We start from the raw sequence: 24,532 nt of genomic DNA, 5'->3' as shown, positions 1-24,532 counted from the left end.
GTTTTACAGTGTTGAAATAATTTTTTTTCTTTTCATCTTCTTTGTCCTTGGCCATCCTTTCCTCACATCTTACCAACTGCTATCAACTTGGTCGTTTTTTAGTTGAAAAGTTGGATACCATTTTATCCACTTTATGCATTTTAATAACGCCCTTCATAACTTTTTTGTTTATAGATTTATATGAATATTTAATATCAACATCCTCAACTGCCCTTCACCAGAACTGCTTTTAGCCGCAGATGATTTATTGGTTATTATAGTCGTAATAGTCAAACTTTTATTTATTTGTCTCAGTATTTGCTCGTAATACAACCTTTCGTGGCACATCCTTTGCTGAGAGATGTTCCAAGTCAACCATGCTTTGCAGCGTCGGTGTATGTGGCATATTCCGATTACATTGTGTTGCGGCGAAACAAATATCGTCGGAAAACAACATTTCTCCGCGGTGTTAAAAACAGGTTGTAATTTTAAATTTTGATTTTATCACCTAAATTCGACACAATCCTCTAACTCAAAATGTGTTATAAAAGTCGAGATTTTTTTAGGTATATTAGGCTCACACCAAAACCTATACTTGCTTGTTCGAGCATTCGACCCAGATAAGGAAATAGAATCCTTTACCACATACCATATTTCTCCGAAATAATGCTTTATCAGTGCTTGCTTTCGATCCGTTTGTTAAACATGGAGTCTGCCTAATCTTTTAGGGTAACATACACCCTACAAATCCTATAGATTAAGATATTGTACAGATATGGTAGGTACCTCTCTTGCGACTCGAATATAAAACACTTGGTTAGCTAACCTTAGTGGCTAAAAGGTTGTCATCTAGTCACAAGGGAAGAGAAAAATAGAGAATTCTGTTAAACATGAGACCAATTTCGAAAGCAAAAGTGAATAATCTAAGCAGCAAATCACAAGTAAATAAAAAAGAAAGTAAAGTAGAAGATAAAGAGAAACAAGGATTTAATGGTTCGGTAATCAATTAGATTACCATACACTCTTCAACGGTAAGAATGATTACTATGAGAATAAGAAAACTTCAGAGATTTTACCTCACTCCTTTACACAAAGAAAACCCGAGAAAGGACCCTCTATAATACACCGAAACCCAGATGTTCCTCACCTCTCATACATTACATCAAACAACAAAAAATAGTGACATTATACACAAGATACAAGGGAAAACAGAAAGCACAGCTAAGACTACCACACCGTTTGATTCCATCAACGATCGTCAAAGTTCCAGCACATCCAGATCGTAACAGACTTTCTCTCTTTGTATGAGGAGACTCAATCAAACAAAACCTAATTTAGATTAGGTTTCTTGACAATAGGAAAAGCCAGAAATGCCCCTTACTTTTAACAATAAACTTTGACCACCCAAGTTATAAGCTACTTCCATGTAGGATAAGTCAATGCCACGTCACAACAAATTTTATACTTGAAGGTTCATATTAACATTCGAATCTATATTAGTCACGTTTTAATATAATTTATAGTTGTTTTAACTAGAAATTTTGAACAAAATGTCTTTCTACTCTTACTCGATGATAAAGAGAAACAAACAATACTAATGTAAAACACCTTACGTAAAAAAGATGCCCTAAACATGGACAAACAGAGGACAAGAAAACCCAGCCGATTTGAATTTCCATGGCGTTTAATTTTGTTCGGGGAATATTTGAAGAGGAGTTTTGACAAGGACATACATTTTACATATTAATTATAAGTAAACGGTACAGTGCATGAGAAACAAAAAACATTGATTCATCCCTAACTTAAGCATTGTAAAACGAATAAAACCCCAATTGGAATTAATAAGAAACACATCAGGGTCAGCTATAGAAAGATTCAAACTCATAAACAATGAAGGTATTAAATAGTAGCCAAGTGACTATAATTGGTTCCATTTATTAATAATATTGTGCATGGATTGTGTCCACATACCTAGTCAAGGACATGAATCTGGTTGGGACTCTGTGTAGAGAAAGAAAAGATAAAATTTTCTATCTTCAACATGGATTGTTTTTAAGTTTTAGGTATCTCGTTTCCAGAGGCTTCTTTGAGTATATATGTTCGAACAATCACATTTTTTTATATATCAGTATTAACATACAAATATCGTGATGGTTAGATACATATACCTATACAACAAAAATATCTTGTATTTAATAAGAGATAAACATCTCTTACTATAGCTTATTTATGCATGGTTGGTGCCATCATTGGAATTAAGTACAAGATCTAACAGTTGAGTGTAATCTTTCCTGTTTGATAGCCTACCCACTGTTTGGCTGTAAACAACCCATATAGGGGAAGTTTCATTAAGATTTTTAAAAGTTCTTTCTTTAATACTTTTGAGTATGTATGAACGAAGGCCCCATGATTTTTTTTAAAGGATATACGTAAGAGTGATTGTAGCTTTCACCCATGGTTTTGATATTACCAGTACCCATGTTTTGGTCTCTCTCTCTCTCTCTCTCTCTTTCAATCGACCACATTACCAATTGACTGCATGCATGCATGTATTTGGGATGAATAAAGGCAAAACCCTCGACAATTTTAATTGAAGCTCCAACTATCTCAAGAACAATGCAAACGAGAACGGTTTCGTTGCAAAACAGTGTCTGTAAATGGTAGATTTCCGGTGTGTTCTTGTTAAAAGTATTGATTAGCACAAGTAAGATGCGTGTAGAAGAATATATATAGCTGTAAGAAGGCTAAAGAAGGAAAAAGGGGAGAGAATCGTTTTGTTTACTCAATCAAGTTTAATATACATCACCGAAAGTGTCATACTGGTTCAACATCAATTCAACAGTTACTGAACATCACTCATCATTCAACTCTTTGAGTGGAACATTGAAATTAGTACCCTAACTAGCTTAAATATACGGAAGGAATTATAGCAGCTTCAATTATCAGGTTTTAAGAATAAGTGCGTCCATGGGAGACGCATAAATGCTCCTCCCATTATTGTTAGGTTAGGCTTTTGGTTTTAGAGGGTCTGCAAACAGGAACAAAAAGAGGATTGGGCTTGGGCTATCAGCTATCTAGAATTGTTAAGCATAGTCAGATAGGGTCAAAATGATGATCGAATTCATTGATTTGGAGGAACCTATTGCACAGATATGTCTATTAAACCCAAGGCCTGGATGGGCGAGTTTTCTTATGTTGAGGATTTGCAGTAGGAGTTGTGCATACCAGCATACACAAAAATTAAAAAGTGCTTTGAAGAAAAATATAGGAAAAAAATCAGTAATAGATGTATATAATAAGATAGCATCAACTTCTGCAGTATTGACATAGAAGAAACAATCTATATGGCGAGACATCATGTCAAGCCTATACATGCACTAATAGCTGGATTATAATGAAAACAATAGATCCTAAATCATGTAAACTTATGCCTCACTGCCGAAACTCATGTCTGTCCAGCTATATATAGATCTGTACATATTTTTTCATTCAATCTCAAACTGTTCATACTACATAGTTGTAAGATAGTCGGCAAGAACCACTTATGTGATTTTGAGAACACGACATATACATGCATGCAGTCATTGACTCAATTGTATAATCTGAAAATATAATATTGCTATGAACAGCAATCGATTATGAAAATGTTGACCTCTTTATTCAAACTCTGGTCAATAAATGAGCAAACAAGAGAGACAAATGGGCAAAGAACCTGCAACAAACATGCATGGGGTAGTTCTTTCGCCTTCATTATCAAATAGAACTAGGTTCTGATCAATCCTTTTGAAGCCTTCTCATTTTTCATTATCATACGGAAAGACTTAACTTGTCTTCTGCCAATCTCTCTAATATATCATCTTCAATTTTTTCTATTTGCCAGAGAGAAGGGTCCTCTACAAATTCCTCACTGAAAATCATACAGATACCCATTCCTTCCATGTTGTCCTGCGATACTGTTCTTCTCAGGTTTCAGATGCCAAGAGCTGATACACATAAACAACCTTCTGTTGACCAGGTCGAAAAGCACGTGCAATGGCCTGCTTGTCTTGGAAGGTTCCACTCTGAATCTAACATAATCACCCGCGAAGCTGCTGTCAAACTAATACCCTCAGCACACGCTGTGATTGAAGCAATCAATAACTTGAAGGCCCACCGGGTTCTCAAACTTATCCATATTCTTCCCCGTTCAAAAGCTCAGGTCCCTGTGAGAACCAAAATTTCTTTCCCTTCTGCATCGAAAGACTTTCTGGAACAGTTCTGAAAACAAATTGAGGTGCAATATTGTGGCAAAAAATCAGACCTTCTCTTGCTTGACAATTCGTACACAAGATTTAGAACAAACATCACTTTGGACCCTTTCTAAAATCAGTTTGTACTTTTCAAGATCCATTAGTGCTTCGGGAGTAAAAAATTTGTTAACACAATTTGAAGTTTTTACCAACCAAGGATGTATGATGCAAGGGTTATCAAAAGCTCCAACTCAAGAGGATACCATTGTAATCCTTCATATATCCTGAAGTTGCTCTAAATGTTACGTTGTACATCCGTTGGATTCATCATTAAGGTGTAAATTTGTAAACCAGGGAGTCCTCAGAACCTCACCTTCATACACATCGATAAATCATTGTGATATTTTCAACATATTTAAACCTTGCATCCTTTCTTCACCGTTGTCTGAATCAATCTTTCTTGCAATGGTATCTATGAAGAATTTTCTGCGCGAGATTCTAAAAATGGAGGGCCTTCTTCTTATTTTTTCTCCTTTTGAATTTTGGGTCTAGTTCCCTCAGCACTCATTTATAAACTTTGGTCGGGCCAAGCAGAGTGTATGAAATACTCACAGAAGTTGTTCTGAAATAATGTACCTGAAAGCAATATTCTCAGGTCGTTTCAACTTTCATCAGAACCTTCCTCAATCTTGACTTATGCTTCTAGGGTTGTGCCCTTCATCTAGTATCAGGATCTGGACTTCCCGCAGCACTTTAGCCTATATTTTCTGTGTGCAAAGTTTGCATCTTCCGCATTAGTGTTAGAAACGAAGTGTAACCCATGACAAGAACGTGGGCTGTGCATGCCACTTCGTTATCTTCTCCAAGCAATCCAGAACATGCATAACATCTAAAGTAGGGGCTGGAACTCCTCGGAGTGACTTTACCCTTTTTGGCTTGAAGACTCTATAGGTCCTACGGCATGGATTAGATGAACTGGTATGGGAATTTTCCACTTATTAAATTCTTTGTACCAGGTATAAAGAGTTGTCTTTGGGGCAAGGACCAAAGGTCGTTTTCCTGGGAATAACTTAAGTAGCTAACAAGGAATGCAATAATGAGCAAAGTTTTTCCAGCGCCAGGAGAATGAGAAATAACACAACCCAGTTTTTAGAGTGTGGTGCATAAGTGCCGGCTCCACAGACCCAGCAATATTCTCCATAGAAATTCAAAAGCCTTTTTCTGATGAAAATGCAATTTCTTCTTAAGTTCGGGAATTAAGGCCCACACATTGTCATTCTTTCTGATAAGGAGAAGTCGAGGAGCTTGGTTGCAGAAAATATTCAGGCCCGCATTTCAACAGGTATGCTTGAATATTCTTGATCCTCACTTATTGTCAGTTTCCCAGATTCTGTGTTGCATCTAGTGAAAAAGAAACAAGGCATTAGACATCTACAATTAGATACTGCCAACAGCATAAAAATTCAAGCTGATGCAAGGAGATGAACCCAGAATTAATCAATTCCAACCAGGAAAAGTGCCCACATGTCAACCAAATTTGACGCCATGGGCTGCAAGTAAATTACATGTACAAATGTATCAATCTCTATGAAGGGTTTAGGAAGATTGATACATCCATTAAAAAACCATGCACCATTTATTTAAGATATTTGACAGATTTTCAAATATTAAAACTAGAAATGCTTTTACACACACACACACTATGAAGGATTTAGGAAGATGATACATCCATTATAAAACCATGCACCATGTATTTAAGACTATTTGACAGATTTTCTAATCATTAAACTAGAAATGCAAAAGCAAAATAATGAGTGTTCGTGATTATTGGACTGCCGTTCACTTATAATGGACGCTCGTCCATCTTATATGGATGGGTGTCTATTTACTATGGACTATCCAAAAAATTTTAAAAGTAAAATAATGAGCGTTCGTGATAATTGGACGGTCGTTCATTTATAATGGACGCCTATTCATGAGAAAATAACAATAGACTCTTGTACATATAATATGGACAGAAGTCCATTTACTATAGTCGGGCGTTCACCTAGAATGGATGCCTATCCATTATTTAAAATAAAAAATTTTAATTCAATGGATAGTGTCCGTCTTAGATGGACGCTTGTCCATTGTTTGATTTAAAAAAGTTTACAACATTTGAGTCTCAATCCAAGAAGTAAATGCCGCATTTTTCATTAAAATTTTGTCCATATTCAAAGTAATTGGACAAGTGTCATAAGCATAAGGCATTAAATTTTTGTTTATATTCAAAGTAATTGGACAAGTGTCATAAGAATAAGGCATTAACTCAATCAGGATTCATTAAATAAATTTAAAATTTTTCAATATTAAAGAGGACGGATGTCCATAAATAATTTAGGCTAAATATTTTTAGTTTAAATTATGAATGGGGGGCATCCATAAATAATTTAAGCCAAATTTTTTTAGTTTAAACTATGAACGGACGTCCATTTTAGGTGGAGGGCCGTCTATATAATATGAACGGGAGTCCATTTCAAATGAACGACCGTCCAATAACAATAGACAGTCGTCTATATTTGATAGATAACTGTTCATTCGAAGAATATTTGTTAACATGATACGTGGTTTGTCTGATTCAGTGGACACATCGTTTGGTGTAAAAATTTGGTGCAAAGCATCGGTGTCCGTAGCCTTTTTCGATTAATTTATGGAAATCGCATGCACATTTTTAGTTGAAAAGTGTCCGTAGAATATCTTATAAAATATCCTTTGATCATTGAAGTTATATAAAAATATCCTAAATAATGGCTCTTCATTTCACAAATAGCTATCTAATCGCCAACCCAAATCTTGAACCATTAATAAGTTATTCCGTGCAAGAAGTTGGCGATCGATTCTCCAAAGCTGATAATGATATTGGAAATTGTATGGTTAATTGTACACCCAATTGACCAATTTTCTACAATAAATATGGAAAATGAGGAGGCATGGATCACACTTCAAACCAAAATTCTAGATCACACTGGAAACAAGATTATTGTTGCTAACCACTATTAGGTGACCTGATGGTAAAAAGCAAAATGATCTAACATGGGTTCTTGAGTTCGAGTCACTCCCATGCACTAATAAGGGTGGACCACTGAAGGAATTACCTTCTTACCCTGAAATGGCACTAAATACTTTTCGAGAGATCTCCTCCAAATCACTAGTATGACTATCGAAGTTGTGAGCATCAGCATGTAGGTTCCAGATCCAAGTGGTAGTATCAAGTCTCTTAGCTATTGTTCTTGAGAAATGACCCGGTCTGGCCCATTCCTCGAAAGAAGTTTTATGGGATCCTTATCTACCGAAATTTTACTTTTGGTTCCGGCGAACGAATAATCATTGAGTCCCTTTTTGGACAACACATACGAAGAAAACCCGCCAATAGTCAATCAAGTGATTAGTGAACCTATGAGAGATGCTTAGAATTAGTTTCTTTCTCTTGTACTTTTATCTCTCCCTCCTCAATTTTTAAAGCTTTGGGGGATTAGTTGAGGTGCGTGCAAGCTGACCGCGACACCCCTGGTAACCAAATAAAGATTATTAGTTTCTTACTTGACTTCTCACCAGCTTCCCCTATCGCAATATTTTAATCATCCTTAACACCTTCCCTAATGATATTAGATTTTAATTTGGTATATTAATTTGCTTTTTTATTTTCATATATATTAATACTTTGTGGGTCGCTCTCAAGCTAAGTGGGTAAGGTTTTAACAGTGTTGAAATAATTTTTTTTCTTTTCACTCTTTCTTCTTTGTCCTTGGCCATTCCTTTCCTCACATCTTACCAACTGCATCAACTGGGTCGTTTTTTAGTTGAAAAGTTGGATACCATTTTATCCACTTTATGCTATTTTAATAACGCCCTTCATAACTTTTTCTGTTTATAAGATTATATATAATTATTTATATCAACATCCTCAACTGCCCTTCACCAGAACTTGCTTTTAGCCGCAGATGATCTTATTGGTTATTATAGTCGTAATATTCAAACTTTTATTTATTTGTCTAGTATTTGCTTCGTAATACAACCTTTCAGTGGCACCCTTTGCTGAGAGATGTTCCAAGCTCAACCAGCTTGCAGCGTCGGTGTATGTGGCATATTCCGATTACATTGTTTTGCGGCGAAACAAATATCGTCGGAAAACACATTTCTCCCGCGGTGTTCTAAAAACAGGTTGTAATTTTAAATTTTGATTTTATCACCTAAATTCGACAACATCCTCTAACTCAAAATGTGTATATAAAAGTCGAGATTTTTTTTTAGGTATATTAGGCTCACACCAAAACCTATACTTGCTTGTTCGAGCATTCGACCAGATAAGGAAATGAATCTTTACCACCATCCCATATTTCTCCGAAATAAGCTTTTATCAGTGCTTGCTTTCGATCCCGTTTGTTATAACATTGGAGTCTGCCTAATTCTTAGGGTAACATACACCCTACAAATCCTATAGATTAAGATAATTGTACAGATATGTTAGGTACCTCTCTTGCGACTCGAATATAAAACACTTGGTTATGGCTAACTCTAGTGGCTAAAAGGTTTGCATCTATCCAAGGGAAGAGAAAAAATAGAGAATTCTGTTAAACATGAGACCAATTTCGAAAGCAAAAGTGAATAATCTAACAAGCAAATCACAAGTAAATAACAATGATAAAGTAGAAGATAAAGAGAACCAAGGATTTATATGGTTCGGTATCAATTAGATTACCTACATCCACTCTTCAAGAACGTAAGAATGATTCACTATGAGAATAAGAAAACTTACAAGATTTACCTCACTCCTTTACACAAAGAAAACCCGAGAAAGGACCCTCTATAATACACCCGAAACCCAGATGTTCCTCACCTCTCATACTTACATCAAACAACAAAAAATCAGTGACATTTATACACAAGATACAAGGGAAAACAGAAAGCACAGCTAAGACTACCACCACCGTTTGATTCCATCAACGATCGTCAAGTTCCAGCACATCCAGATTCGTAACAGACTTTCTCTCTTTGTATGAAGACTCAATCAACAAAACCTAATTTAGATTAGGTTTCTTGACAATAGGAAAAGCCAGAAATGCCCCTTGCTTTAACAAATAACTTTGACCACCCAAGTTATAAGCTAACTTCCATGTAGGCATAGTCAATGCCACTCACAACAAATTTTATACTTGAAGTTCATATTAACATTCGAATCTATATTAGTTCATCACGTTTTAATATAATTTATAGTTGTTTTAACTAGAAATTTGAACAAAATGTCTTTCTACTCTTACTCGATGATAAAGAGAAACAACAATACTAATGTAAAACACCTTACGTAAAAGAATGCCCTAAATCAGGACAAACAGAGGACAGAAAACCCAGCTGATTTGAATTTCCATGGCGTTTAATTTTGTTCGGAATTTTGAAAGAGAGTTTTGCAAAGGACATACATTTTTACATATTAATTATAGTAACGGTACAGTGCATGTAGACACAAAAACATTGATTCATCCTAACTTAAGCATTGTAAAACGAATAAAACCCCATTGGAATTAATAAGAACACATCAGGGTCAGCATATCTGAAAGATTCAAACTCAAAACAATGAAGGTATTAAATAGTAGCCAATTTGACTCATAATTGTTTCCATTTATTAATAATATTGTGCATGATTGTGTCCACAATACCAGTCAGGACTGACCTGGTTGGGACTCTGTGTAAGAGAAAGAAAAGATAAAATTTTCTATCTTCAACATGGATTGTTTTTAAGTTTTAGGTATCTCGTTTCCAGAGGCTTCTTTTGAGTATATGTTCGACCAATCACATTTTTTATATATCTATATTAACATATCAAATATCGTGATTGTTAGATACATATACCATAACAACAAAATTATCTTAGTATTTAATAAGAGATAACCATCTCTTACTATAGCTCTATTTTATGCATGGTTGGTGCCATCATTGGAATTAGTAAAAGATCTAACAAGTTGAGTGTAATCTTTCCTGTTTTGATAGCCCTACCCACTGTTTTGGCTGTTAAACAACTCCATATAGGGGAGTTTCATTAAGATTTTTAAAAGTCTTTCTTTAATACTTTTTAAGTATGTATGAACGAAAGGCCGCCATGATTTTTTTATAAAGGATATACGTAAGAGTGATTGTAGCTTTCACCCATGGTTTTGATATTACCAGTACCCATTGTTTTTGGTCTCTCTCTTCTCTCTCTCTTTCAATCGACCACTATACCAATGACTGCAGCATGCATGTATTTGGGATGAATAAAGGCAAAACCCTCGACAATTTTTAATTGAAGCTCCAACTACTCAAGAACATGCAACGAGAACGGTTTCGTTGCAAAACAGTGTCTGTAAATGGTAGATTTCCGGTGGTGTTCTTGTTAAAAGTATTGATTGCACAAAGAAATGCGTGTAGAAGAATTATATTAGCCTGATAAGAGGCTAAAAGGAAAAGGGAGAACGTTTTGTTTACTCAATCAAGTTTAATATACTCACCGAAAGTGTCCTATACTGGTTCACACCATCAATTCAACAGTTACTGAACATCACTCATCATTCAACTCTTTGAGTGAGAACATTGAAATTATGTACCCAACTAGCTTAAATAATACGGAAGGAATCTTATAGCACTTCAATTATCAGGTTTTAAGAATAAGTGCGTCCATGGGAGACGCATAAATGCTCCTCCCATTTATTGTTAGGTTGGCTTTGGTTTTAGAGGTCCTGCAAACAGGACAAAAAGAGGATTGGGCTTGGGCTTCAGCTATCTAGAATTGCTATAGCTAGTCGATAGGGTCAAAATGATGATCGAATTCCATTGTTTGGAGGAACCTATTGCACAGATATAGTCTATTAAACCCAAGGCCTGGTGGCGAGTTTTCTTATGTTGAGTGATTTAGCAGTAGAGTTGTGCATACCAGCATACACAAAATTAAAGTGCTTTGAAGGAAAAATATAAGGACAAAAAATCAGTTATAGATGTATATAAATAAGATAGCCATCAACTTCTGCAGGTATTGACATAGAAGTAAACCCTATATGGCGAGACATCATGTCAACCTATACATGCACTATAGCTGGATTATAATGAAAACAAGTAGATCCAAATCATGTAAACTTATGCCTTCACTGCCGAACTCATGTCATGTCCAGCCTATATATAGATCTGTACATATTTTTTCATTCAATCTCAAACTGTTCATATCCTACATAGTTGTAAGATAGTTCGGCAAGAACCACATATGTGATTTTGATGAACACGACATAACATGCATGCAGTCATTGACTCAATTGTATAATCTGAAAATATAATATTGCTAATGAACAGCAATCGATTATGAAAATGTTGCACCTCTTTATTCAACTCTGGTCAATAAATGACAAACAAGAGAGAAAATGGGCAAAGAACCTGCAACAAACATGCATGGGGTAGTTTCTTTCGCTTTTCATTATCAAATAGAACTAGGTTCTGATCAATCCTTTTGAAGCCTTCTCATTTTTCATTATCATACGAAAGACTTCACTTGTCTTCTGCCACAATCTCTCTCAATATCTATCTTCAATTTTTTCTATTTGCCAGAGAGAAGGGTCCTCTACAAATTCCCACTGAAAATCATACGATACCCATTCCTTCCATGTTGTCCTGCTTACTTGTCTTCTTCGAGTGTTTCAGATGCCAAGAGCTGATACACATAACAAAACCTTCTGTGACCAGGTCGAAAAGCACGTGCAATGGCCTGCTTGGTCTTGGAAGGATTCCACTCTGAATCTAACATAATCACCCCGAAGCTGCTGTCAAACTAATACCCCAGCACACGCTGTGATTGAAGCAATCAATACCCTTGAAGGCCCACCGGGTTCCTCAAACTTATCCATTATTCTTCCCCGTTCAAAAGCTCTAGGTCCCCTGTGAGAACCAAAATTTCTTTACCCTTCTGCCTCGAAAGACTTTCTGGAACGTTCTGAAAACAATTGATAGGTGCAATATTGTGGCAAAAAATCAGGACCTTCTCTTGCTTGACATCGATACACAAGATTTAGAACAAACATCACTTTGGACCCTTTTCTAAAATCATGTTTGTACTTTTCAGATCCATTAGTGCTTCGGGGTAAAAAATTTGTTAACACATTTGAAGTTTTTACCAACCAAGGTGTATTGATGCAAGGGTTATCAAAGCTCCAACTCAAGAGGATACCCATTGTAATCCTTCATAATATCCTAAGTTGCTCTAAAATGTTACGTTGTACTCGTTGATTCATCATTAAGGTGTAAATTTGTAAACCAGGGAGCTCCTCAGAACCTACACCTTCATACACATCGATAAATCCACTTGTGATATTTTTCAACATTTTAAACCTTGCATCCTTTCTTCACCGTTGTCTGATCAATCTTTCTTGCAATGGTATCTATGAAAATTTCTTGCGCGAGATTCTAATAAATGGAGGCTTCTTCTTATTTTTCCTCCTTTGAATTTTGGGTCTAGTTCCCTCAGCACTTCATTGATAAACTTTGGTCGGGCCAAGCAGAGTGTATTGAAATACCACAGAAGTTGTTCTGAAATAATGTACCTGAAAGCAATATTCTCAGGTCTGTTTCAACTTTCATCAGAACCTTCCTCAATCTTGACTTATTGCTTCTAGGGTTGTGCCCTTCATCTAGTATCAGGATCCCTGGACTCTCCCCAGCACTTTAGCCATATTTTTTCTGTGTGCAAAGTTTGCATCTTCCCGCATTAGTGTGAAACGAAGTGTAACCCATGACAAGAACGCTGGGCTGTGCATGCCACTTTGTATCTTCTCCAAGCAATCAGAACATGCATAACATCTAAAGTAGGGGCTGGACTCCTCGAATGACTTTACCCTTTTTGGCTTGAAGACTCTATAGGTCCTACGGCCATGGATTAGATGAACTGGTATGGGAATTTTCCACTTATTAAATTCTTTGTACCAGGTATAAAGAGTTGTCTTTGGGGCAAGGACCAAAGGTCGTTTTCCTGGGAATAACTTCAAGTAGCAACAAGGAATGCAATAATGAGCAAAGTTTTTCCAGCGCCAGGAGAATGAGAAATAACACAACCCCGTTTTCTTAGATGCTGGTTGCATAAGTGCCGGCTCCACAGACCCAGCAATATTTCTCCATAGAAATTCAAAAGCCTTTTTCTGATGAATGCAATTTCTTCTTAAGTCGGGATTAAGGCCCACACATTGTCATTCTCTCTGATAGGGAGAGTCAAGAGCTTGGTTGCAGAAAATATTCGGCCGCATCTTCAACAGGCTTATGCTTGAATATTCTTGATCCTCCACCTTTTGTCAGTTTCCCAATTCTGTGTTGCATCTAGTGAAAAAGAAACAAGGCATTAGACATCTACAATTAGATCTGCCAACCATAAAATTCAAGCTGAATGCAAAGGAGATGAACCCAGAATTAATCAATTCCAACCAGGAAAAGTGCCCACATGTCAACCAAATTTGACAGCCATGGGCTGCAAGTAAATTACATGTACAAATGTATCAATCTTCCTATGAAGGGTTTAGGAAGATTGATACAACCATTAAAAACCATGCACCATTTATTTAAGACTATTTGACAGATTTTCAAATTATTAAAACTAGAAATGCTTTTACACACACACACACTATGAAGGATTTAGAAGATTGATACATCCATTATAAAACCATGCACCATGTATTTAAGACTATTTGACAGATTTTCTAATATTAAAACTAGAAATGCTTTTCTGCCACACATGTTTTTGCTAATTTGGTAACATGAGGATGTCAGAAGACAATCGTGTCCATTTAGAGGGCAACTGAGTATCCCAGCTGGTGTACAGTGAAAAACAAAAGACCTTGTATTCTTGGGCTGCAAGTTGACTTACAGGGTGGTGCAACATATTTATTTCCGTGCGCACGACCACATTTAATACAACAAATTCCAACTTCTTCATCTAATCTGTATTTGTGTTGGCAACCTTCACTTGATTTTTCCAGAGTCTCAGTTGGCTCTCCAGATTTTGAAACCTGAAAATCATTATCAAACTGGATGAGTGATGTAGGCAGCAAAGCTTACCATGTTGCATCTGTGCCCCACAGAAAACAAATCAATACAAACATAGTATGTCAAGTGTTTTAAGTTGTATGATGTAGATAATGGATAGAGAGAGAACACATCAGCCAGGTTCACATAAACTAACAATAAGATATGAAAAAATTAGTTGAAACAGTTATACCTCATTGTCCTCAAGGATATAAGTGATGCCATAGAAATTCCATCTTTCCTAAAATTTCATTTTCTGAAATTTCTCCATCATCTTCGCTTGAGGTTTGCTCCATTTCCGTGTTTCCATTTCCTCATTTGCTCTAGGAGTTTGCCTTAAATCCATTCCACTGGTCAATAATATCCGGTTCTTCATTTGTCATTGTGGACTCAATATTCTTCATATATGAATTATTACTCTACTGTATGCTCCTGCACTTAAGGTTGTTTTCTTATACACCTTTCTTTCACAACATCATCATTTTTTGAACTTCTTGGACGAAATCTGTTAGTTTGGACTTTCTTGTTGGACAGTTTTCCCCATGTCCTACTTTCAAATCCCATATCTTCTACCTTGGAGATTTTTTACTTAGTACTTTTTTGTTGGGGTTTATTTCTCCCACCATCTTTCAAACTCTGTATCTTCTAACTCAGACGTATCCCTCCTCTGCACTGAACGAGGACCTTTCAAATAATACTTGAGAGGAGTTTCATCAATCTCTCCTGAATGATTTTCAGGATTTTTGGCAGGGAATCATCCTGATAAAGGCTAATGGTCACTTTCAGTAGGCACAGGAACAATGGCAAGTTCAGTGTTATGTTCTTTTGACTGGCCATACTGGTTTCACCTCCTTAGGTTTATTCCTGCTCTTCTTTTTAGGAAGATTTCTTGGTCACTCCCACATTCTCTTCTGAGCAATTTGAATGCCCCCATACCAGCATGGTAATGGTAAGTACAAATCTTTCTTTCCATTTGTCAGGCTTATATGGCATTGGCGAACCCAGCCAATGTCTGAGTCTGGAGGAATATCACAGCCAAAAATCGCTCAGGTTGTACATTTCGACGCTTGATCGCCGCAGGTTCATAACATCACAAAGTGGCACTGGTCCAGCTTCTTGCACACTACAATCAGGACTGACGGTTTAGTATCAGTTTGAATAAACTGAACCACATGAGTGTTGAAATGCCACCGTCCCTTGAATTTATAGCATATAGATTTATCTGAGTTTGGTGCAGAGTTTTCTTCATCACCATCCAAAACTTGATAGACATTTTGTTTTGCACAGATCCAAATCAAACTGAGTCTGCTTCAAAACTGATGCAACAAGTACCATGAAGATCAGATGAAAATTTCCCCAGCAGCAGCTTAGATCTTTGCAACAAAGAGCAGTCCTCAGAGAAATCCCACCGGTAGTGTTGATCTTCACAAGCATCTTTTCCAAGCTTTGGAGGATGGTTATTTGATCAATTCCTACTAGTTTACTCTCTTTACTGAGAGTTCCCCTCTCTGAACCAAGAGGACCTTGGTGACATATTTAACATAAACGGCATAAGCATTGATCTCCGTGAGGCTTTCTCTCGATGAACTTATTTTAGCATCAAGCCACACCTACAGTAGAGAGAGAATTAGAGATCCAACTTAATAGGGTAATTGCGACATTCAAAGAAAGCAAATGTTGTTAAACCAAACATCAATGTGACTTACGGGATCTTTATTTTCTTCCTCTGAATTCTCTGCATTTTCAGTGGCTGAAAGCAGACATACATCAACTCCAGGCCTCAAAAAGCGTGCAGTCAGATAAAGTTGCTCTCCTTGATTTTAGTCAAGATTTGAGAATGGACGTTTCTCCTCAACCAGAGTTTGGTTATCTGTAGTGCATGGTGACAATCCCATCCTCGATTCTTATGAACTCCACAGGTTGCCATGAGTCATGAAAAAATGCCTCAAAAGCTGTTGTATGAAAAAAAATAAAAAAATCAGTCATATGGTTTATAACATATAGTATTGGAAACAAATGAAAAAGACACTCTTTCACTAATTTCCCATAGCAACTGATATTAGTTCATTATGTATTTTAGCTTTCAAGTGGTTTCAGTTATGTTTAAATTACTAGATGAATAAAGGCACTTCAAAGGTTTGAGATGACTACACAAAAAACAAATAATTGGGTAACATGGTGATTCTATCTTGCTTAAAAAAAAAAAAAAATAGGCATGAGTTGAATGAGAACACAATCTATCATAGCTCAGATAACAGCAAATGCCAAGTACAGTTCAACATATTCAAAACAAATCCCTTAAATAATTTCACTTTTTCTGAGTCATAGAAATAATCAAAAAGCCAAACAGTTCAGCTGTCATTTAACCGGTTAGGCTGTTACCCAAAGCCCAATAATTCATCAGTTTGTTAAGTGGAGGAGAAAATGCTTACGATAAACATCAAATGGATGCTTGGATTGATATAAATTCTCCTCCTCCTCTTCGGCATTGATCAGCCAATAGGCTTAATCTCTTCAATATCTCCTGTATTATTTAACAGATTAAGTCACATATCTGCAACACGAGCACGTTAGGCACATTAATGATATCTGAAATGGAGGTTTGTTTTAAGTGATTGGGAACATAAGGCACAAGGAACCAAAGACCCTAACGCCTATTGTGTTCTAAGCATAAGATTGTGTACCAAACATCACATTATTATCTATTACTACTACTTTAAAATTACTATACTATTAATTTCCTTGTGAAAGGAAAGGAAATGCTAAAAGGCATTGGATCAGTAATGGAGCCTGCTTTTGTTGTTCCACATACAAGCATGCCCTTACTAAAGTCATGCTCCACATGCCAAATACAATGGTGAGGGCGTTGTTACAATTATAGCTACTTTGCCGGTACCCACCTCTCATGACTATCATTAGCATGCTCTTGTCAAAAGCTTGACCTGGAATTGACCAGGCCAGCCACCTAAGAAAGTGTGGTCCAAGAATTAAGCTATTGTCATAAGACTGACTTTTTTTTCTGTTTTTGGTTATGCCATGTATGAACTGTTGTCCAAGAATCAAAGACATTTCATAAGACTTAGTTTTCTGCGCATGACTTTAAAATTAATCCATTATAGAATACTAGATACATACATTAACCCCACAAGACCACACCATTTAAGTCGGCAGAGAAAGACAGTTATTTGAACCCGCGTTAAAGAACTCATTTTCCATGACAGTATGTTACAAACCCAGATTGAAGAACTCATTTTTTCCCCCCTATGATAGTAGATTCGAACCCGCATCAAAGAACTCATTTTTATAAATGCCCCGAGGTTTATCCTTCAACCATCTTGCTACCGTGAGCAAACTCTTTTTTTTTTCATTCACCCTTTCTCCTATTCTTATAAGCCTTAAATTGGAGAAAATATAGAAATTAAAAAACCTTAAGTTCAAGCTACTGTTAGAACATAATCTAGATTATGCCCTGTCATTTATGCAAAGCAGAACCGTGACACTACTTGTCAACACAGAAACCATAGGGCCAAAAAAACTTTTTTCTTTTTAGTTTGCACCTAATTTCTTGTTTTAAAGAATAAACAAATTACCAAACAGAGAAAGATGCAGTAGTGACCACAAAATGGTGTTGGTTAGCTGTAGACTTTGAGATATTCATGATTCAACCACTAGAAGAATCACATGAGAGTAAAATTTTACTTGAAAGGGAAACTAATGCATGTGAATGATGTCACCACTCACCACAACCCCACAAAATACCAGCTAAAAATTGAATGATCAACAACAATGACAATACACAAAAATGATTATCAAATTCAAGTTTAAACAAAGAAAAAACAAACAAACACAAAGCCTGAGTTTGTATCATAAAATCATCCATGTTGATGATCAAAGTAATAAACTAAAAGAACACTGAAAGAATCCATGTCATCCAAGCAAATGCAAAGCAAAAAGCAAAGAACTTTGATCATTTTACCTGAAAATAACTTCTGGGTATGAAAGAAAATCCAGATTCCGATGAGATTGTGGCCTGAAAACAAAGACTGAAAATTTATTGAACATTCATAAAGAAGGGAGAGAAAAAAAGTAAAAGTGAGTGAGTGAATGAATGAATGAATGAGGGTGAAAGAGAGAAAACGACAGTGAGGCGGAGTAGTCAATGGAGTTGTCGGAGAATCTCGGGTTGTGTGAGTGGCTTTTGCATGAGTTAAAAGTGGTGGTCGTTCAAGCACGTTTGCGGTGAATGGCAAAGTGATGTAAATAAATGATGATTGGAGAAAGAAATGGACGGCTGTGATTGATGACGATGGAAGGGAGACATGTTGGGTGGGACCTATCTCAGGTACGAAATTTGATACTTAGATTACATTCAGGTTTCAACACGTGTGACTAAATCTAATTACCAAAAAGCAACAAGTCAAACCCCTTTTACTCTGCCATAACCAGAAAGCAGAGCCAACATACAGCTCATGGTCAGAGACTCAGAGCTCTCTTCCACATGCTTTCCAAATTCCAACTAAGGAAATTGGAGGGATTATCAAATTTAATGAAGGGTTTTAAGAAAGAGTTATGATTGTATTTAAAAGAAAATATTAAGAGAAATTATGAATTAAAGATAGTGCTGGAAATTGGTTAGAGGCATATAAGGCTAGAACAGCTGAACAGGGCATATTTGATTTGTTTGACTTCTTTAGATCTATTATCGTAGATACAAACTTTGGTGCATCGAATGTACATATATTCTGTTAATGAATAATCTTTCTATAATGAATGAACGATCTTATAAAATGAATGGACGTATACCAATTGTATTGAAAAGTTGCTCTTACTCAATAATTTGAGAGTTCTGTAGTTGGTTTTGTAATTTGATTTCGTTATCGATATGTAGTTAGAAAGTTGAAAGTGGTTAACAAGGGAAATACGGTGAGATGGCCTGTATTTACAGCAAATTTTTCAGGTATAGATATGAATGAAACTATATGCAAACACAAAAGGTATTATTGCATTTGCATTTGTTGTCTTACTTAATAAGATATTGAGAAATCCTAATAAATAATGTCTTTCAATTTGTTTCTTAGTGGAGTAAGATATACTAAAGTTATCATTATTGTATTTATTGTGAGAGTTGTAACATTTATTGCCTTATAAAACAATCTCAACAACCCCAGTCCTCATCTTTATTGGCTTTTTATTCTATTTTTTCCTCCATTTTATACAAGAAAATTAAAGTATTTCAAGATTTATTCAATTAATAATCCATCTTGTATTTAATTTGTCTTCTCATGTCAGTAATTTACATGATATTGATGTGAAAACATTCACTGTTCTGTTAATTTTGTTTAAAATAGCAAGAAAATTGAGGCAGAAACACCCAGTGATGAAATCGCTGGCCCTAGGAGAAAAAATTTCAGCTCAGTTGTGGTCACCAGAAAGTAGAAAATCTGAGCATAATGCTAAGACATCCATTGCAACATCAAAACCAAGCAAGCAGAAATGTTACTAGTCAATAAAAGACCAGATAGACAACAGTTAAACAAAAACCAGAAACTCAAAATTCCTGTCCGGTACAAAATATATTGAAATCTTTTAACTATTTAGAAAGATTACAGCACAAACTGAGTACTTTTGAGTATATCTACAACAAAGAATTTGTATCTCAACCGTTAATAACTAATATAAGTACACTCTCCAACCCCATCAAGGCATCAATGATGGTGCAGAAACAAATATATCTGCTCAATTCTCTAATCTAAAAACCTATAGAGAATAAGCCCATTAAGTAGTCAGTTCAGAATTAACTCAGTAACAATTCATTCTGAGGAACATGTTTAAATAGCAGAAACCATCTTCAGTTCATCTTGGACAAGACCTATTAAAGACTTATTAATCACGGATGAACAACACAGATATTTGATCTTGATCTGCTGCAATATCCAAGCTGGGATGTCCTCACTCCTCAGAACCCAAAGTCATTGCCATCCTCTTGTTTCAGGAATTGAAGGCCATAATCTGAAGCCCCCTGCTCTGTATGCAAAGACAAATCCCCATATTGATTTGGCAGCTGGGACAAATCTGATGGTTTGTCATACAGCATATGGCCATAGTCAAGTAGTCCTAGTTGATTTTGAGTGTCAAAACTCAACTCATCCTTTTGTTCTAGGGTGCAAAGAGGATTACTATCTATCATATTCAGCAGATCATTCACATCAAACATCTCATCCATTGACAAATTTTTTTGCCATTCTTCTGCATCTATCCAACTGTCGTCCGCTAGATTCATAAACTGCTCCTTAACTTCTGGTTGAGAGGCACAAGTAGCACCCAAAGCAGCCTCATCTCTCACTTCTGGCTTCCTATCATACAGTTCATCATCCACAGGCTCCTCTTTGGTTTTCGGTGGTTTCTCTGGACTACTTGAGAATTTGGCTTCGGGCTCAGTATTGATTCTAGATTCAGCTTCCCTACCATCATTCTTCAACTTAGAATCCTCAATCTCGGACCAGCTAGATGTTGTCGTGGATTCAGAATCCTTTGAATACTCATTCAAGTTAGAATGGTCTGGCAAATTAAGTCTCGCACCAGAACCATACATTGCCCTGGCAGCTTCATCATAAGCAAGAGCAGCTTCAACTGCAGTGGGAAAAGTACCAAGCCACAACCTCTTACCCCTGTTTGGCTCCCTTATCTCCGCAACCCACTTGCCCCAAGTCCTCTGCCTTACACCTCTATAATTACACCCTGCATTGTCCGGCCCTCCCTTGCCTTTCATACAGCCCTTCTTCGAGCCCTTAGCAGGGACTTTCCGCACCTGTTTATTCTCACCATCACAGGATTCAATAAAGGCATTATATTGCTTCCACTTTGCGAGAGTCTCGGCCACGTTAATGCCGTCTCTTCGCTTCCTCTTCCTGTAAGAATCAATGGCAGCCATTTTAGAACCTTGATTATCACAAACACCTATCTTCGCAAACTTCAATAATATCGCAAAGCAAAACAAATACGCTGTAACAGTCTACTCTATGTAATTACGAAAACCTAAATAAAACAAAACTAGACTTCAACTCTTGGTATTAGTTTTAGTTGGACTATGAGATTTCCTAGGCGCCAAGTAATCTCTGGATTTCTAAATTTAGAAAGATTACTTCAGCTCCAAGTAATAGGAAAAAGTATATACTTTAAAGAAGAAGAGAACAAAACGGATTGAACTTCTATTTTAAAAATAATAATAATAATTTTGACAGTTTCTGGTTACCCAAACAGATAAGTGAGAAAAGAATCTAACCCTAAAATTTCCAGAAATGCGAACTAATTCAAGATACAAAAAACCCAGATAAAGCATCAAATACCCACTTTAGGAAACCCCGGAAAAAAATACTCAGAAACCCTCGAAGCAAAGAAGAAAAAAAAAAAAAAAAAAAAAAAAGAACAAAATTAACAACATACCTTTCACAACCACTTTGTAGCGTCATACGAGAAGCAGTAGATGAAACCCTTTCTGACACTTCCGTAGCAGTAGTATTCGTTCCCTCCGAATGCGTTTTCGTTTTTCTCGTCTCTGTTTTCAGCGTCTTCGTTTCGTGAATTTTGTTGAGAGGTTTCAGAAGATTTTTAGCTCTAGAGAGTGTGTTTTTGGACTCAGAAATCTTTGAATAGGTGAAGCCTGAGAGATATTTATAACCTTCTCTCTAGATATTTCTGATAATATATTTTTAAAGAGACAGTGATGACGTGGAGGATTTCTAGTCGTATCGTGGCGCTTCGGTCTCCGTACGCTTGGGCACGTGTCATCCGAAGCTTCACGAACCACTAGCTATCACTTTTCTTGGTACCTACGTAAATTCCCCATTTTACCAATTTTCATTACTGTTTTGCCCTCCACTTTCTAGTGGATTCTCGATTCTGCCACTATACGTGTCAGTGGCCAACTGCAAGTGAACGGGTTCAAGCTTGATCTTAGTTGTAAATTTTGTTAAAAAAATTAATATAAATAATTTTCTCTTTAATATTTTCTATTAATTAGAATTAATATGATATTTTTTTCATTTAAAAATTTGATATATTTCCTCGATATTTTATTAGTTAAAAAAAATTAAAGTAATATTTTTGTTGAACTTTGACACATAAGAGACATTAGATGGTATTTATTGGGTCAATATTATTTATATTTATTATTTGTATTCTAATTTTACAATTATACCAATTAATGGAAATAATTTCTAAATTATTATAAATTACGTTAGTAAAAAGTGAATAAAATAATATCTAAAAAGGGCGAACTAAAGAGACTATACGTGACTTCAACCCACGGTTTCAGATTTAATTTTTGTTGAATGTAAAAATAATATCTTTAATATAAGATTTGTCTATGACTGATTTAGGGATTGCAACAGTGTGGTAAGAGTAATTCGACTGTTACCGTGTCATAACTTTAATTTAATTATAATTAATTTATTGGCCAACGACTTGCACATACCCAAGGTTTGCTGTAACGACAAAATGATATCTAAAAGGTTTGAAAACGACAAATAGGTACCTTCCGTCATGTGCTGTTAGTGATTTCTGTTTGTTAACAATGAAAAGACTAAAATGCCCTTGAAAGTGTGATATTTTAGTTTTTTATAAATTTAAAAAATTTCTAAAAAACCCCCTAGGTTTGCTAATTTAACTAAACACCCCAATATATAAAAAGTTTGTTAAATAATAAAAACACCCCCACCACCTGCAGTGCCAGATTCCGGCCACCACCGCCGGAATTTGGCCGGAAATTGCTTTACGACACAGACCCGTCGGATCTATGTCGTAACGCGTCAATTTGACATTTTCCGCCCAAATCCGTGGTTGATCTGGCCAGAAAAGGCCAGATCTACGGCTATATCTGGCCGTCGACGCTGCAGATGGAGTTTTGCGGCCACGAGGGCTAGATCTAGCCATAGATCTAGCCTTTTCTGGCTAGATCAGTCACGGATCTGGCCGGAAAAGGCCAGATCAATACATTACGACACAGAACCGATGAGTCTGTGTCGTAACGTAATTTCCAGGCCAGTTTCTAGTGGTGGTGGTCAGAATCTGGCATTGCGAGTGGTGGGGGTGTTTTTGTCATTTAACAAACTTTTTATATATGGGTGTGTTTAGTTAAATTAGCAAACCTAGGAGGTTTTTTAGAAATTTTTAAATTTATAAAAAACTAAAATATCAAACTTTTAAGGACAATTTAGTCTTTTCACTATTAACAAACAGAAATCACTAATAGCACATGACGGAAGGTACCTGTTTATTATTTTTAAATCTTTTAGGTACCGTTACGACAAACCTTGGGTATGCGCAAATCGTTCAGGCTTAATTTATTTTACTTTTAATTCTAATTAAACAGTCATTAAAAACGTCAGGGTCAGGGTTTATCCGAATTTCATTTTCTCAAGAACTTTATTGAGAATAAAATTATTTGGACCTACAATCGTTCAACTTTATTCAATGATTAACGTGAACATATTCTGTCTATCTATAGGATGAGCTTTTTACTCGTATATCCTTCGCATGTGCTCCACGTGTAAGAATCTGCAGCAAACACTTCATGCATGACGTGGCATCTTAAGACGTATTTGATGACCTGTCTTTTCTTCAGGGAGACATTGAAGAAAAAGTCAAATCGTCAACGCGGTGGCTTTGACCAGGCCAGTTTCTAGCTACTACCTTACCTTACCACTGAAGAGCTCAAGTTCCCCGAAGCAACTCATTGATTTCTATTGAGAAGGAGCTATATTTGCCATTTTCTGTTGAGGTCACAGCTTGCACAACTCATTCTTTAATATTTTCAGGTTAGGTTATTGAGGTCAAAAGTACAGCGAAAAAATTGCAGAGGGAAACAGATTTGAACTAGAACGGTGAACAACCCACAGTTGTCTTTAACAATCAGTATTGTATTTCTGATGAGGATTTTCTCTGTTCTTCTTTAATTAATTAATTAATGAACTAACACTCTAGTCAAAAACGAAAAAACAAAAGAAAATGTTGACCATTTTGTAAATGATTCTGTTAATGTCTTAGCATGAACCCCTGTTGAAATCAAATTGTGATGACTAGAAGTTGTTAAAACGATGTGATTAATAATCTCTCTGTCATGTGAATGCAGTTGAGGTAGATTAGATCCTTCTGTTTTGTTTATATAAATATATTGTCATTCAGGTTTTGACTAAGTAATTAAAATCTTCCTTTTCTTTTGTATCTTCTTCTTCTTCTTCTTCTTCTTCTAATACCAGGGCCAT

At 36.1% G+C, this 24,532-nt stretch overlaps 1 protein-coding gene and 2 pseudogenes across 1 annotated transcript; all 3 read right to left on the bottom strand.

The window, feature by feature from the left end:
* Positions 1-3,742: 3,742 nt before the first annotated feature.
* On the bottom strand, positions 3,743-5,755 carry LOC116106116 (annotated as a pseudogene).
* Positions 5,756-11,634: 5,879 nt separating this feature from the next.
* Positions 11,635-17,928, bottom strand: LOC116106115 (annotated as a pseudogene).
* Positions 17,929-19,815: 1,887 nt separating this feature from the next.
* LOC116106226 (dehydration-responsive element-binding protein 2A-like) lies at positions 19,816-21,926 on the bottom strand. Its single transcript, XM_031392573.1, has 2 exons — positions 21,714-21,926; positions 19,816-21,178 (listed from the first exon to the last, which is right to left on the bottom strand). Exons 1-2 carry the CDS (start codon positions 21,737-21,739, stop codon positions 20,227-20,229), a joined length of 978 nt encoding a protein of 325 aa, XP_031248433.1. The 5' UTR covers positions 21,740-21,926; the 3' UTR covers positions 19,816-20,226.
* Between the last annotated feature and the right edge of the window lie 2,606 nt (positions 21,927-24,532).

The sequence above is a fragment of the Pistacia vera genome, unplaced genomic scaffold (genome assembly GCF_008641045.1).
Source record: "Pistacia vera cultivar Batoury unplaced genomic scaffold, PisVer_v2 Contig51, whole genome shotgun sequence".
Classification (NCBI taxonomy): domain Eukaryota; kingdom Viridiplantae; phylum Streptophyta; class Magnoliopsida; order Sapindales; family Anacardiaceae; genus Pistacia; species Pistacia vera.
Note: the sequence above shows the minus strand (reverse complement) of the source record. Positions and strands in the feature narration are given on the sequence as shown.

Coding starts and splice junctions, on each gene's coding strand:
- LOC116106226 (XM_031392573.1), bottom strand. CDS start 21,739: ATGACGCTACAAAGTGGTTGTGAAAG. Junction 21,179..21,713: donor CTACAAAGTGGTTGTGAAAG/GTATGTTGTTAA, acceptor TGATTCTTACAG/GAAGAGGAAGCGAAGAGACG.